At 52.0% G+C, this 16,163-nt stretch overlaps 2 protein-coding genes across 9 annotated transcripts in view; one reads left to right on the top strand and one right to left on the bottom strand.

Moving 5' to 3' along the window:
- The window catches only part of XPO5 (exportin 5), a 32,053-nt gene extending 25,426 nt beyond the window's left edge, over positions 1–6,627 (bottom strand). For 3 of the 7 annotated variants that reach the window (XM_056356745.1, XM_056356747.1, XM_056356750.1), the window contains exons 1-10: positions 6,443–6,627; positions 6,005–6,126; positions 5,307–5,379; positions 4,585–4,722; positions 4,088–4,270; positions 3,029–3,070; positions 2,115–2,141; positions 1,631–1,816; positions 904–980; positions 372–471 (exon numbers count right to left, since the gene is read on the bottom strand). In XM_056356745.1, the coding sequence (XP_056212720.1) occupies positions 372–471; positions 904–980; positions 1,631–1,816; positions 2,115–2,141; positions 3,029–3,070; positions 4,088–4,270; positions 4,585–4,722; positions 5,307–5,379; positions 6,005–6,126; positions 6,443–6,547 (1,053 nt within the window). In that variant the 5' untranslated portion in view covers positions 6,548–6,627. The remainder of the gene's footprint in view (positions 1–371; positions 472–903; positions 981–1,630; positions 1,817–2,114; positions 2,142–3,028; positions 3,071–4,087; positions 4,271–4,584; positions 4,723–5,306; positions 5,380–6,004; positions 6,127–6,442) is intronic. The other 4 variants (XM_056356748.1, XM_056356751.1, XM_056356746.1 and 1 more) reach the window with 3 other exon arrangements.
- Positions 6,628–6,735: 108 nt separating this feature from the next.
- On the top strand, positions 6,736–15,260 carry POLH (DNA polymerase eta). 2 transcript variants are annotated; one of them, XM_056356855.1, is made up of 10 exons: positions 6,736–6,942; positions 7,030–7,164; positions 7,250–7,461; positions 7,899–8,068; positions 9,867–9,970; positions 11,020–11,139; positions 11,738–11,861; positions 12,523–12,588; positions 13,278–13,441; positions 14,290–15,260. In XM_056356855.1, the coding sequence occupies exons 1-10, from the start codon at positions 6,806–6,808 to the stop codon at positions 15,146–15,148; spliced, it is 2,091 nt and encodes a 696-aa protein (XP_056212830.1). In that variant the 5' UTR covers positions 6,736–6,805; the 3' UTR covers positions 15,149–15,260. The 2 variants fall into 2 exon arrangements, with proteins under 2 accessions (XP_056212830.1, XP_056212829.1); XM_056356854.1 differs by having other exon boundaries at positions 7,250–7,497.
- Positions 15,261–16,163: the final 903 nt, after the last annotated feature.

Below are 16,163 nucleotides of genomic sequence, written 5' to 3'. Positions count from 1 at the left end.
TGGAAATTTAAAAGGCTTCCAATACAACAATAATTTCCTGGAGTAGCTTTTCCTGTGGCAGCAGACAGCAAGAAACAGCCAATTTTCAACGAAGCCTCAGCATTTTACAGAGGTTATAGGAGATGATTCTTAAAGACAACAGAGGCATGGAATCAGTCAGGGTCCCTCATTCTGCGTTCCTATGACTTGACAGGATAGTCATCCCACTTACAAGCAGAGCCATTTCTGCCTTTTCCAAACATGTGGAGAGCACCCTATGGCTACCACATGTGCAGAGAGAAATCTGGTGCTACCTTACATCAGGGTCACCTCACCCCCAGCCCTAAAAACTAGCCTTGCCAGGGCTGCTGCTGGTATTAGTAGAGACTTACTAGCAACGCACATAGCTGGCTGCCCAACGCGCACAGAACTTGGCAAAGTCTCTTCAAGAACACATAGTGCTTCTCCACCAGGCCTTCTCCATCTGCTGTCCTGGGAATGAGGGGAGGGGGAAAAACAGGATCACAGTTACTCACGCTGCTAACAGCACACTGCTATCCAACTTGCAGATAAAAAGAGGACTAGAGCATTTTGATTTTATTGCAGTGGGACTTTATTTGCTATGATCATGAATTACTGCTCTATTGGCTTCTAGAAACTCTCTGAAAAGAGTCCCTCCTGATCAGTTCCAGGCTAAAAAAGAAAGCTGGGAAAGTGGTGATATTTACACCACTTTGTCTTTCAATTACAGGACTTGAAAAAACTTGCAGTTTTTCAGGTTTTGGAAAAGAAACAGTGGTTTTGTTTTCTTCTAATCCAGTCCCAGCTTCCTGCAGTTAAGCAGCAATCTCTTTTGCAAGTCACATCTACAAAGCCATTTGTATGCAGTTTTGTGTGAAATTACAGCAGCAGGATGGTACTCACTGGGCAGCAGAGAGAATGTAGTGCATGGCAACGTCTCCAAACAAGACCATCAGAGGCTTCCGATCCTCCAGCTTACCCTATGAGTAAAATATGCCAAATGCCTCAATTAGAACACAACTATTCCCATCTGCAAGTGAGATTAGGAGATCCCCAGTCGTCCTTCCATCTGGGGAGGGGCTTACAGTCCACAAATGACTTCAGTAAAAACTTGCCAAAAAATCGAAGATATTCCTGATCCCCAAGCAATCCCACCACAGGAACTTTAAATCAAAAAAACTGATACTGAGACATGAACTCTTCTTCACACCACACTGACTAGTTACTTAGAGGCAGCTGATAAACGCTCAGCCTTGACACTAAGCTGCTTGTGAATGTATGGGTCAAATCACTTGTTTAAATCTTACTGTCATTTCTCTGAGCTGCCAGATGACACAGTTGGTGACAATATTTCCCACTTTACAGTTGTGGAATGTTGGGGGGGAAGAAGGTCAATGGGTATCTCCAACTTCAAAACTGTGCAGAGAAGTGAGCACAGAAATTGGAGTGGGTTCCAACAGCTAATGTATGTATTGTGCTGGCATGACATTGACACCAAACATCATTAACACATGCAGCCAAATTTGAATTCTGTTTCTTAAATGAAAGGACAAAGATATCATTCTGAAGAATTATATAGAACAGGAGGAAAACAAAGGGGATCAAGAGGAGCTGAGGAGGAAGAACTCACTTTCCTGCTGACAGCAATCAGAAGACACTCTGCTGCTCCTATTTGGAGCTCAGGCTCATTTAGGAGCAGACATAACATCTCCAAGAGCTTGCAGTTGTCTGCTGTGATGTGGCTCAGGGCCACCCAGTCAATGTAGCCGGCCAAGGTGTTGAGTGCTGCTATTCCCACGCGGCAGTTTGCCTGGGCCTGCGAAGGGAGAGGAGGCAAGGGGTCAGAGCCAGAGAGAAACACCAGTTCCCATCTAAAGCTGTCCACTCCCTGGAAGAACAGTACCAGGAACCACCCTGAGAGAGTGAGAGACTTGGACCCTTCTGCTGCCACCCCTCACTTGTCTCTTCTTAAGCAGTTTGTATTATGGGTGAACAAATCCATCTGTAAATGAGAACTGCAGGTAATATACTCCAGAGCCTGGGAAAAGCCTAGTTCTAAGAAATCTTGGTCTTAAGAATGACTAATGCACTAACTCCCATATAGCTCCACTCACCTTTGGCTCCTGAGCCAGATCAGTCTTCTGGAAAAGAAAACAAGAGATGGTAAGCGAGCAGCTACAACACATACTTCCACTCAGCCACAGCTGGACAGGCTTATTTTCGAGAATGCAGCCAGAAGCAGGTTCACAGAACAGCTGCCTAGTGAAAGAGGCTGCAACACAGTCCCCCGCTCAGGACATGGCTGCAGCCATCATAACCACCTCCACAGCCCTCTGGCGGGTAAGGCAACAGGACTCTGAATTGCAAGTTAAGCCACAATTTCCTTCTCATCCAAAAGATGACACTCCAGTCAGCAGGCACCAGGGAGACACAGAGGACAAGAAGGAAAGGCATTTCAATGCTTCCTGGAAGCTTCCAGGAAAGAAACTTTTAACCTTTTAGAGCATCTTGCATCCAAAAGCCAGACTCTGAAAGATGCTGGTGGCTTTTATGTACTGTGATTGACGTCTGAAAAGGGTAAGTGATTTGTCCATGGTTAGAAAGGCAGCTGGAGAGAGAGCTGGGGCAAAAGCTTACAGCCTGACTCCCAGTTCCAAACACTTAACAGCAGCAACACGCTGCTTGCACCATCTTTTTGGCTAATGCAAATGAGTCCCTCAGACGCTCAGGTTCAATTTGTTTGCCAGTTGCAAAGACACACCACAAGCATTTCTTTCCACTGCAAGGTTTTGGTTTGGAAATTCTGTCCATCAATGTGTTCACACAGCGATTTTAGGTTAATCTGGTTGTGTCCCAAACATTTAACGATGAGCCACCATACCAGAACTGCATACTTATAAGCACTGCAGATAATTATGGTCTTGGGGAACTGTCCCTCATCTCCCCCAGTCTCAGTGTGCAGACAGGTAACTGAACACCCAACCCTCAGAATTTACCCTGTGCACAAACATCCCAAAGATCTGCTAACCTGTGGAGTGGTGAGGGCTTCTTGTTCCTGGGGTGCTCCAACCTTGCCAATCAGAAAGATTCCACCGTTAGCAGAAGCAGCCACACTTCAGAGCCTCAAACACTGAAATTCAAACCTTACCTGGAAATGCATTTCAACCAGACTACAAAATGCACCAGGGTCTCCCACCCACCACCATGAACTGCACAGAGAACTGTCTGCTCTACAGGTGGGTTTGTTCAGCCTGTCAGTGCATCAGGAAAATGAACAGAAGTCAGGTAGGAGAGGGTTTTTCATTGCCTCCCAGTTTCACATTTAGTGTAACTCTGGATTTTAATTCGCAAAAAAAAAGAACAAGAGATACAGCTAAGCAACTTATTTCTAGATTGGTTTCTCAATTGTGCTTCACTTCCAAATCCACTTCCTCCTCACACGAACAGACAGGGGTAGAGGCTTGCCTTCACCATCCATCTTGACCAACCTGCGCAACTCTGACTTTAGGTAAGAGTTCAGGGACGTCTCTTTACACAAAAAGGAAGAGCATTCCTCACCATAACTTGAAAAAAAGGGCTTCTTGACCTGAGCTCTCAGTGAAAAGGACCAGAGAGGCCCAGATGCAATGCTGAGGTATCAAGAACTCATGCATTTTGGTGCATCACCACAAAGACACCACTGCAGCATAAGAGAGCAGATGTGAGCCCAGGACAGCATCTCTTTACCACTGCGTGTTACATAAACTCCCCCAAACCTCTAGCTGTTTCTGCCACAACCACACCTTTGTTTTGCTAAGCTGTACACCCCTAGTGTCAGCAGAGCATTCCAACAGTATGGATGAGGCATGCATCTGCTCAAGCCATTTACACTAGCAAATGCGAAATACCAACACTAAGCCTGTCAACCTCGTGTGTTCAGTTCCTCTGATGAGCACTGGCTTACCAGGCCACAGCAGATCCCTACCTCACAGCCACAGCAACAGATTTCAGACAGTTTCTGCACTTGCTTCCCCAACAACTTGTGAGTTGTATCCCAATTCCTAAACACCTCCAGCACTGACTGAACCCAAGGAAAGGAGACTCTTACCATGCGTCTGTACTTGTTGACGTTCTGCTGCAGGGTAGTTAGCAGGAAGCTGAAGATCTTCTCCATATTCTGGGTGAGGGTTTGCTGGATATCTCGTCGCCGCTGGGTAGGCAGAGTTTGAAAAGTCACCACATCCTCTGCCAGACGTAGGAGGATGAACATCACCAGTTCCGTCTGAGTTTCCTGATGTCCCAAAATGAAATACTCTCCATCAGTACAGTTCAAACATTAAAATCTTTGGAGGCTACCTCAAAGATGCAGAGAGAAAGTGAGCACGCACAAAGACACAAGTCACGCCTTCAGAAAACAAGACAGGAGGATGGCCCTCTCTCTGCTAAAACCACCTCTGAGAATAACTTAATCTTACAGGGATTTTTTGAGTGCATCATCAGCCTGTCTCACCTGACCACGAGTGAGTTAGGCTTTCCTCAGGATGATGGAAGACTGAAACCCATACCATGAGCAAGCAGAAGAGAACAGACAGGTGTATTTCATACCCCTTGCTTGGAGAGGGTATCCAGCTCCTTTAGCATGTCAGGCCAGTGCTGAGGCCATTCACGCTTGATCATCTCCACCACAATGCGAGACAGAACATCCTTAATGTGACTTTCCTCCTCCAGAATACTTTGAGTCCCCTGTGGCAGAAGAGGGGCAGAGATATACAAAACAGCGAACACCAGACATTTATAATTCTGACCTGGGAAGCACAGTTGTTGCGAATATTCTAAACCACATGAAATAAAACCAACAAAACACAATGCTGGAAAACTGGGTCGCTCTTCATCCCAACTACCTTCCCAAGCACCTATACCTAGTGAACTCTGGGAACAAAAGGGATTTTCCTCAGAAGGTCATTTGGTCACGAGAGCAGTGACAGCAATAGAGAAAACACAACTAAGATAACGATGTCATTATCTTGCAAAGGATAAGAATATCCATACTTACTGAATTCCTTCCTAAGAAAAATTGCCTTATCTATATGTTATATGAGCCTCACAACTTCCTGCCATGTGAGGTGACATGGTTATTGACCTGACTACAAGCCGGAGACAAGCACTGGAAAAAACAGGGTTGCACAGCAAGAAAGTAATGAAATGCAGAACTGAATTCAGGTCCTCTGTGCTAATTAATGGAGTCTTTTTTTCCTTTCGTTCCCACTTCCTATCTCCAAGTGAAAGAATCATGTTTCAGAGAACAGTCTGGTGTAGAACATACTTACACTGGATATGAGGCCCATGACATTGTTTTTTAGATACACTTTTTCTAGGCGAGGCATATTGTTCCAGCGGAACCTGTTTGAAAGAGTTGGAGGGGAAAAAAAAAAAAAAAAAAAAAAGGACACCAAATCAAAACATTTATAGAGATGTCTGACTTGATTCTTAATGAACCATCTAGAGAAAGACACTACAGCTCACTGACTGCCAGCACCCAATCCCTTAATGAAAAGGCTGAGTAAAAACTGCTGCTGGAAAATGGGCGTGCACTACTGAAGTCAACAGACATGAGAAGCAGCAGCAAAAGCACAAAGCATCAGGTCTGTAGAGGCGGCAGAGAGAATCTCAGAACTGAACTAATACAAAGCCTCTTTGTTAGCATGAGGCTAATGACAGAGAACACTGCAAAGACCTGCTGATAAACCTGCACGCTTATTTACGTCTTGCAACGTTAACATGCCTCAGAGCTTGGTGAATTAACCTTCCCCATCTGCCTGAAAGCAGCTTTCTCCTTTCATACAGGAGAGAAACAGAGGGGGACAGCAACTGCCCTCTGCTGCAGAACAGACTCTCCGTGTCCTGAAAGTGTCTCCCTGGAGCGGGAGATGCCGAATGGGAGCAGAGCCCACGCCAGCGGCTGCGTGGCAGCGGGCCGGCACCCTTCCCCAGCACCGGGCACCGGGCAGCAGCCGAGCTGCCGTACTTGACCACATGCTCCAGGATCTGCAGGCCGAAGTGCCGGACGATGGCCGTCTGCGTCTTCTCCGCCAGCTTCAGCCCGCAGGGCACGCAGATGGGACACTTCTCCTTGAACTCCTCGCAGAACTGGGAAAGGACCGGGGAGACGCAGTTAAAACACAGGAGCGGCCACGGGGCGGCCAAGGGGCAGCCGGTAACGGGGGTGGGTGAGGGGCAGTCCCTGCCCCTCAGGGAGCACGTCGGGGGCGGGGGGGAGCGACCCCCTCAGCGCCGCGCAGGCGCAGCCCCCGCCGCCTTCCCCCGCCTGCCGCCGCCTCCCAGCGCCTGAGGGGCCGCCCGGGGCCGGGCCGCGCCCCCCGAGCCCGCCGGGCCCCGGGACCGTGCGGCCGGGGCGCCCGCGTGGCCGCCACCCGGCGCTCCCCCCTCACCCGGCCGCGGGTACCTTGAGCGCCTCCAGGCGGTAGCGCTGCGTGGAGGCCGGGTCCATGATCACCGTCACCGCCTTCACCAGCTGCTCGCAGAGGCTGCTCACCTGCTCGGCGGACATGGCTGCGGCGGCGGCCCCGCGCCAGCGGCCACCGACGGGCGAGAGGAAGGGGCGGCCGGCACGCGGCGCAGGCGCGGCCCCCGCGGTGCTGTGCGCATGCGCGGCGGGAGGGGCTGGCGGGGACGGCGCGTGCGCCGCCCCCCCCCCCGCCCCCCCCGGCGAGAACTACGGCTCCCGGCGTGCCCCGCGGCTCCCGGCGGGCGGGGCGGTCCCGCACTGGGGCGCTCAGTCGGTCCGTCGGCGGGCGGCGTCGCTGGGATGTCGCGGGGCCGGGAGCGCGTGGTGGCCCTGGTGGACATGGACTGCTTCTTCATGCAGGTGGAGCAGCGCCTCGACCCGCAGCTGCGCGGCCGGCCCTGCGCCGTGGTGCAGTACACCCAGTGGCAGGGCGGCGGGTAGGTGCCGCCGGCGGCCCCGAACCCTCGCACCCCTCCGGCGGGGCCGCGCCCGCACCGCCCCGCACCGCCCTCCGTGTCTTGCAGGATCATCGCGGTGAGCTACGAGGCGCGCGCCTTCGGCGTGTCCCGCGGGATGTGGGCGACGGAGGCGCGGGCGCTGTGCCCCGAGCTGGCGCTGGCGCGGGTGCCCCAGGCGCGGGGCAAGGCCGACCTCACCCGGTGAGCGGGGCCGGGGGCCGGGGCGGCGGCGGGGTCCGCCTGGCGGGGGGCGCCGCCTGAGCCGTGCCCGCCGCCCCCCGGGCAGGTACCGGGAGGCCAGCGCGGAGGTGATGCAGGTGCTGTCGCGGTTCGCCGCCATCGAGCGGGCCAGCATCGACGAGGCGTACCTGGACCTGACGGGCAGCGCGCGGGAGCGGCTGCGGGCGCTGCGGGGGCGCCCCCTGGCGGCTGCGCTGCTGCCCACCACCTTCGTGCAGGGGCTGCCCGACGACCCCGGCCCCCAGCCCGGCGGGAAGGGTACGCACCGCCCCGGCCCCCAGCCCGGCGGGAAGGGTACGCACCGCCCCGGACCTGCTGGCCCCGCGGGGCTGGGGCCGCCGGCGCTTTGCACACCGCGGCGGGGCGGCTGGAACCGCTTTGCTTTGGGGCCGCGCTGCGAGCTATGAGCCCGGTGCAGCCGCTCCCGGACCCTCTCTGCTGTTCCTCTCCCGCTCCCTGTGTGCCCACAGCGGCGGAGGGCAGGCTGCTTTATCCCCCCCGATGCAAGACCACGGTAAATGGGGGCTGTGTTTTCCCCAGCGAGTGGCTTCTAAGGCGCCTGCTTCCCGTCCTTGCTGCTGGCAGGCAGCTACAGAAGCATGTGGCTGTTGGCTGAGACTGGCCCATGCTGCCAGCCCACTCGCTGGGCTCTGCAAGCATTGCCCGCGTTGATCCCCTTTGTGTCCCTTTTCTAGAGGAGCTGCGGCAACGTGGCTTGCATGAGTGGCTGGCGTCTCTGTCCTTCGATAACCCTGATTGCCCTGACCTGCAGCTGACCATGGGTGCAGTCATTGTGGAAGAAATAAGGGTGGCTGTAGAAGCAGCCACAGGATTCAGGTGTTCAGCTGGGATTTCGCACAACAAGGTACATGTGTAACATGTCAGCCTCATTTCTTCTGAGTAGCAGAGTCAGAATGTGCCGTAGACACTCTCCTACACACTCTTCCAAGTCTGCCGTAGATCGACTGAGTGGGGAATGCAGCCATGTGTGAGCACACCTTCAGGGAAATTATCAGACATGTGAGAAGGGGAGGAGTTCTTTTCCCAGAGATGTGGCCTATGCAGTCAGCATTCAGATTTACTGCCTGGATTCTTGATGTGCCCTAATGAGTTAGCTCGCTAGGAAGAAAAGAGTTTTAAGTCCCCCAGGAAAGTTTTCATCAGGAAAAAATGAGAGCTTACAGCAGGTAACCTCTACCATGAATTTTAAGCAACAGCAGCTGTAGCCAGGGAATGGTTTTTACTGACACAAGTTCCCAGTGACCTGGGGAAAGAAGAACGTCAGTTTGGGGCACTGAGGTGAGTCGGGTCACTCTTCCTCTTTCTGGTCGATCAGTCTTTACCCCTGCTAGCAGACTGCGCTTTGGGTGATGCTCAGCGAGCTGCTGAGAGTAGCCACAGGAGTGGTTTGTGCATGACAGCAGCTGCAGAAACAAACGGACTTTGATGCTGCAGTTATAGAAGATTTCCTGCTGGATGAAGTGCAGGGTGGTTTACTGAGAGCACCTAGCACTCATTTTGTTCTTTGCAGATAAGGTTTGCACCTGCAGAGGTCAGCTGGCTGTGGAAGCACTGTAGCATGTTCTGCACAGCCATATGTCAGCCCTGGTAATCTCCGCACTGCGCTTGCTGGTATAGATATATACAGTTCTTCAGAGACAGCACAGTACATCACAATTTCCTTACTCCCTCAAAAAAAAAAAAAAGTGTGCTAGGATCCTGTTCCAGCATGTGCAGATTAGAGGTGTCAGAAAAAGTAATTTTTTTTCTCGCCATGAAATCTTAGTGATTGGTTCATCTTGCGGCACTTCACTGTATGAACAGTGTGGGTAAACTTAGAGTCTCCAGTGAAACAATAACAACAATGGGACATCTGGAAAATGACTGGATATGAAATGTTGAAGGAAAGGCATCTACTTTGACTAAAAAAGAGGGAGAATGTATGTAAGTCTGTAAAACAGGCTGTTAATAAAGATCATAGCTCAATAGGCAGGAAAGAAGTTTTGCTTACAGGATGTGTGGTAAAGCAGTGAAAGAGGAAATTATTAGACTCGTTAAAAAAAACCCCAACAAACAAACATCTAGCTAAACATATTTCAAGCTGGTCTGTATTCTTGATCCTGTGGTAGATTAAGAGTGGGAGGGGAAGCCGTACAGCAGAGAGGCTAGGGAACATCCCTTCCAGGCTAGCAATTCTGTGTTTTGCAGATTTACTTCTGCAGCACTATGCTGCTGTGGACCTCGCAGAGAGAAGATTAAAATAGTGACACTGAGAAAAAGCAAGAAAAACACAGAAGATGGAGCAAGACAGTGAGAGAAATAGCCTGGGGAGGATTATGGGGAAGCTGTGGAAGCTGTAGCATGCTTGCCTGATGGAAAGTTAAGCCAGCCAGAACAGGTCATAGATCCAGATCCCCTAGCTGCCTGGAGCAGAGCTAAAAGTCTGGAAGCAGCAGTGCTTTCAGGGTACCCAGCCAGTGCGTGCCGAGTCCCAAGGTGGGTGCTACCTGAGAGCAAGCAATGGTGCACCCTGCATGTCCCTCCTGGCAGCTATTCCAGAGGCAGCTCTTAGAGGTGATACAGCACAAGCCATTAGGTATTCTCACAATGAAGCCAGTGCAAAGTTTGTAATAACAGGGTTTACACCCTCTTCTGTGTTACAGACGCTGGCAAAACTGGCCTGTGGGTTAAACAAGCCCAACCGCCAGACACTAGTATCTTCGCGATTTGTCCCACAGCTCTTCAGCCAACTGCCCATCGGCAATATGTAAGTACTGGGGAGCTGCCTGCTTGTGTGCTGCTTGGGGCTTGGGCTGAGCTGCTCTGTGGCAAGGACATTTATTGGAAACGTCCTTCCAATTCCACAACCCAGGCTTTTATCAGGAAGAGAGCCTTGTTTGTCTTCATTGTTGTAGTACTTGTTCCTGTTGGCTTGCCATCATTGCTTGTGTGAGCAGAACTAAAGTGACTTGGGGGTAGAAAACTGCTCCTGGCCACCTCAGCAGAGAGCAATTTGATGGTAATTGATAGCAGCCAGCAAAAAGACTTTCAACTCTGCAGTAACTGCTCATCAGCGCTTGTAAGAAATGGAGAGGAAAGCCTGCCAGTAATCAATCCCTCACAGCTATGACAGGCAGCTGAGGAGCATGCTTGGGAGCTGCAAGCCCTGCCAGTGAAGGGACCACACACAAAAAGCCCACCAGCATCCTGTGGGCAGCCTTTCCCTGGGTACAGCTGTGCTCAAGATGACTGCTAGGATGCATAGGTATAAGCCAGGGGCAACTGCAGGACAGGAGACTGTAAGCTGGGCTCCCAGAGAGCAGATGTGGTTTGGTTTTGAGCATCCACACTGTGCACAAGTCCTTTTCCTAGCGTAGGGAAGAGTTACCAGCATCGCTGCTCCAGAGCAATGGATCCCTGGTCCTGCTCTCCAGACCTGCACTGCTGCTCTCTGCCTTCAGTGTCTCACTAGGGGTGGAGAGGGGTGTGTGTGGGAAAGGGTCCTGTCTGTGTAGGAGGAAGCAGGGAGCATGTAAGGCATTCTTCAGAGTATGGTTTAGGATCATGTTTTGAAGATGGAGCTAAGGGAGAAGCACTGAAACTGGGTGAGCCAAGGAACAGGTCCCACTTCAACTCCTATCTGTCCTTCTACTATGAGCAGAAGAACTGTTGTATCCCAAGTGTTCCCTTTTGTCCTGCTAGTTCCTGACTGCTTCTAGCTGATGTGATCTAGGGATAGCTGCTGCAAGAAGACTCGATATAATCCTCACATGATGCTTCATTTGTGTTTTCTCTTTCTTTCTTTTTCTGCTGTAGCCGTAACCTGGGAGGCAAGCTTGGCACTGCCATCACAGACATCCTGGGAGTAGAGTACATTGGGCAGCTGACACAGTACAGTGAGACAGAGCTCCAGACCCACTTTGGAGACAAAACTGGGTAATGATAAACCACTCACCACAACGTGACTCTTGGCAGGAACTGAGACTTCCTTTCGGTCACAGGTTGTTCTGCTGTGATTAGGAAGGTTGGAAGGTAAAACTTCAGTGACACCTTTGAGAAACATTGGACTGGCAGGCCACAAACAGGTGTTCGGTCTTGACTGCTCCCAGGCACCCTCCGCAGGATAATGTTTTGCCTGTCAGCCAGTTCCTCTGCTTTCCTCTAGTGTCTTAAGGATGGGGCCAAGCTGTGGAAGGGCTCCCTGCAGGCTGGGAAGGAGGCAGGCTTGACAGTCTCATTACAGAGGAAATTACAAGGCTGGACTGGAGCCTGAAACACCACTTCTGGGCCCAGAGCAGCGGTTGGGGTGCCGTGCAGACCGGTGAACTGTTGCCACTTCAGGAGAAGAGGCAGAGAACTTGTGCCAACAGGCAGTTGTGGCCTGAAGGAAGCCTGCCTGTTTGGCTGCGGCTGCAGCAAGAGTCAGAGCTTGCACAGAGCTGAAAGCATGGTTCAGCAGAAGGCTGACTTGCTGCCCAGTGATGCCTGCCTGTCTGTGGCAGCCTTCACCTCATGCTTCCTCTGTGACTTTCAGGTCCTGGCTCTATGACTTGTGCAGGGGAATTGAAGAGGAACCTGTCAAAAACCGGTACCTGCCCCAGTCCATTGGCTGCAGCAAGAACTTCCCTGGGAGGACAGCCCTGGCCACGCAGAAGGAGGTAGGAGAAGCTCACATGTAGCAGAAGGCTTTGACACTTGCAATAGAGAAGATGAGAACACTAGAAGCTGAGAATAACTTGCAAAACTGCTGCTTTTGTGTGTCACCGTGCCCTAAAACCCAGCCTAGGGTCTCAGTAGGGGGAGGTGGTTTGGCCCCCAGAAATTAGGGAAATACCCGTTTGACAGAAATGTATTGACAAACTCCTGCACAAAGGAGTCAAACAGTGTTGTAATTTCCACAAGCAAAACCGTGGGTGTGCTGTTCAGAAGGTATTTAAGGTGCCAAGCTTCAAGGGCTTTGTTGCTAGAAAGAAGGTAACTAGTCCAAAGAAAGAGAGAGGATGCACCTTACCTGTTAGCTGGGGAAGGGCTCCCACAGAGCTGTAGGGAGATGCAAAGAGAGATCCAGGGCAGGGAACTCGGATTATTTGGCAAAATCTAGTAGTAGGGCTGCAGGGCTTGTATCTGCAGTGCCTTGTCTCCACTTGAATCCTCATCTGGGCTGATTTCTCCAGGAGTACTCCAGATACAGGGCCTGTAGTCTGTGCCCATTCCAGTCAGATCCCCCTGCAGCATTCCTGACGTGCAGAGCATCGCTCTGGCCTGGTGGCAGTGCTGTGACCAGTGGCCCAACCTGTCTGTTACCACTGTTTTGTCCAGGTGCAACACTGGCTCCTGCAGCTGGCCTTGGAGCTGGAATCCAGACTGATCAAGGACAGGAGCCAGGTAAGGAGGGGAAGCACAGGAACCAGCGTTCTCCCTGCTGGCCTTCAGAAGGCCATGCAGTGCATTTGCACCATGAGCTGTTTGCAGGAGGCTGAGGGTGGTGTATGAGGAAATCTGCTGGCCCTCAGATGTGTGCTGAGGTACCTCAAGCAGAGAGGTGTGCAGGGGCCTGCCCAGGAAGGATGATTTTGGCCAAGAACACTGCAGGGCTAAGGACAGTCCTTGTCCTGTACTTTAGGATGCAGGGACCTGCATCTTCATCCTGCCGCACTGCTGCTCCCTTCCAAGCCTTTTTGCTGATGCAGTTCTGCCTGTGCGGTGGGCTGTGAGGGGATGCAATACACTTGAATCCAAACGGTAGACTGCAGGCTAGGGTGATAGTAATATGCAAACTTCATTGCTGTTGGGGGGGGGGGGCACGGCGGCGGCAAAAAAAAGTGTGCAGCTGCCTTTGAAGGAAAGCAAAGACTTACTGCTTCCCATCCTGTGTGGTGCAGCTGTACAAGCACCGTACAAGCTGTTCTGTATCTCATCCCCTGGAGATCAGGCCAGGCAGGACAAACTGCTGTCTGTCACACAGCATCTTCAGGAGGTGGTAGCCGTTAGTACAGGGTTCTGCGCAGTGAGACTGTCTCCTCGGCCTTTCCTGCAGATGTCGCTTGAAACACTGCTGCTGCTTCTCTCTGCAGAACCACCGAGTGGCCAAGCAGCTGATGGTGGTCATCCGCATGCAGGGAGACACCCGGGTGTCACGTTTTTGTGCTCTGTCCCGCTATGATGCCCAGAAGATGTGCAACGATGCCTTTGCCCTCATCCAAAACTGCAACGTGGCTGGGGCTCAGCAGGCGGCCTGGTGAGTGTGGGAGAAAGTGGTTCTCATCGCTGTCAGGGGTGGTTCTCCTGCGGGAGGTGCAGGGTGAGCCAGGGACCTGACAGAAAGGAATGAGTGTTATGCCAACTGGCAGGAAAATCGATCCCCAGCACACGCACAGTGGAGCGCAGCGACTTCGCTTGTTAGCAGTAGGACAGCTGTGAAAGGCTGGCCTCCTCTTAGCCCAACATCTGGCAAGACACTTCTGACTTCTGTACGTAGAGCTGATGATTTCTGCTGCTGGTAGCAGGTTGTCCAGATGAAGCAAGGCAGTCCTTGCCCTGCTGGGCCGGAGAACAGCTAGGCCTTGCTGTCCTCCCCTAAGGACAAATGTGCTTTTTGGGAGGAGGCTGCTGGGGCAGAAAGGAAAAGCTAAGGTGCACGTATTCAACATTACTGCCTGCCTTCCTCCTGCTCTGGAGCGAAGGCAAGAAGGTCCTGTCTGTTAGGCTCTGACAATGCTGCTGCTCCCTTAAGGCCCTCTCACCTTGCCTGGGAGTCTCACAGCAGCCATGGCCCGTGGTGGGCTGGAAGTCCAGGCTGGCACTGGCTGCTCTGGCTCCAGTGCCCTTTCCTTTGCTCTGGGATGCTGCTCTGGGAAGGAGGCTTTCTGCTCTGCCCGCTGCAGCCTGCTGTGTCTGTGAGACTGTTCTGGAGGTAGCAATGCCAGCATTTGTCAGGGGAAACTTCTCTTCTGCCCCTTGCCAGATACCCAGACTGCAGCTCCCATCTCCTGCCTGTGAACATAATATATTGCTTAAAGTCTTACCTCAGTGGACTTCTTCCTTCCCAGGCTGGTGTCTGAGCTGATGCTGGTTTATCCTTTGCAGGTCTCCACCACTCATATCGGTGCTTCTCTCGGCAAGCAAGTTCTCAGAGCCTGCCACGCTCCTCTCTGCAGGCATTGCCACCTTCCTGACAGGTGACACCCAGGCTGACGGCACTGCCACTGGCAGCCAAGACACCGCATCTTCTAGGAGGCCCAGGGTTAAGTTCTTCAGGAGCCCAAGCAAAGAGCTTAGGGAAAAACCAGCTAATGCTATTGAGTCATTCTTCCAAAAGGCAGCAGAAAGGCAGCAGTCACAGACGGCGGCAGCAACCAGCCTGCCCACTGCTACCACTGCGGAGTCACCTGTGCCAAGCTCCCCAGAGCACAGAGAGAGAGATGGCACTGGATTTGCCTCTGTGCAGTGTGACATAGAGTCCCCTGCCAAGCGGAGTCCCAGGGATGGGAGCCCTACTTCTCTTTACAAGAGGCTTCCCTGTGAGAAGTTGCTGTCTGATGCCACACAAACACCCTTGACTCCACCCAGCTCCAGGACCCTTCTGAAATTAGAGCCAGCTATGGAGGGAAATGAGCAGAATATGCCACCCTCTCCCGAGCTCACTCCGCTCCCTCCTGCCTCGCCAGGGGACCAGCAACGCTGTGAGAAGTGCGGTGAGCTCGTGCTGGTGTGGGAATTCCCAGAGCACATGGACTACCACTTTGCTCTGGAACTGCAAAGCTCCTTCCTGGAGCCAAGCGCTCCCACGGCTCCAGCAGCAGCTCCCAACCCAAAGGCTGCAGGTTCCAGGTCTCCTGCCAAGGCAAAGAACAAGCCCAAGCCTCCAGCAGCATCTAGTGCAAAACGACCCAGAGAAGGTGTGACAAGAACTTTAGATTTTTTCTTTAAGCGCCCACCTCCTTAACTCCTAGCCATGCTGAGAGTTTTTAAATAATCAGTGTTTTTAAATACAAAGTTTTTATACTGCCTGTCAGATTTTAATGCAGAAAAGTCTAATAAATTATCTGTAAGTCTAAGAGGAACTGGAACTTGTGAATTGCGTAAGATGCTGGATGTACCTAGCTTAGCAGGTGGCAGCTAGCTTGCCTCTGTCTGCTCGGTGCTCTCGGAACCTGCGTTGTACTCTCATCTGTGCCTCTTGCCATGGGTATTTCCATGGCATCACTGCTCAGTGACTCTTCCTACTGTAAAAGCAGGCAGTGTAAGCACAACGGCTTATCCCAGGGAATCTCTAGCCAAGAGATTCAATCTCTTGAATCCTTTCCAGCTGCTTAACATGAAGCCTTCACCTCATGGTGGTTCTCTGGCTGCAGTTCGCAGGCCTTGCCCTTACTGTACATCTTATATATGGTAGCTTAGCCCTGTGGTTCCTTCTCCCCTTCCACCAGGAAGACTGATTTTTATCTCTGCCCCCACCATCCAAGGATTTTTGTTATAGACAGTCTGGCAATTCCCTCTGTATGACAGTCCATTGAGTGATGCTTATCAGCAGCTCTGGAGTGCGCAAGAAAGATTGCTCCTGCCAAGATCTGAGGAGGTTGGAGCTGCATAGATATGCTTTTTGTTGGGCTTTCTGAAATCTTCGCACCAGTTCCTAATACACTATTGACACACAAAAAGTCTACTTCTAGAGTACTCATGAAGGGACGGGAAGCATACCCAGAAGTCACACAGACCTGTGAAAGCTTTCCTCTGTTGCAGAAAGGGTGTATAACATTTTTCCTCCTTCCCAGACTCTGAGTAATACTACACACAACTTGATCAGTATCTGTTTTGATCATGCACTGCCAAATGCTTTGTTCAACTCTTTGGGCTACAGTTCACAGCAGAGTGGCCGCCCCAGTGCTCCACAAATTACAACAGCCAACAAAGAGCATCATGGAGGGGACAAGCAAGCACTGAAAGAGGGCGAGACGGGC

The sequence above is a fragment of the Falco biarmicus genome, chromosome 12 (assembly GCF_023638135.1).
Source record: "Falco biarmicus isolate bFalBia1 chromosome 12, bFalBia1.pri, whole genome shotgun sequence".
NCBI lineage: Eukaryota > Metazoa > Chordata > Aves > Falconiformes > Falconidae > Falco > Falco biarmicus.
This window is presented reverse-complemented; position numbering and strand designations above follow the sequence as displayed.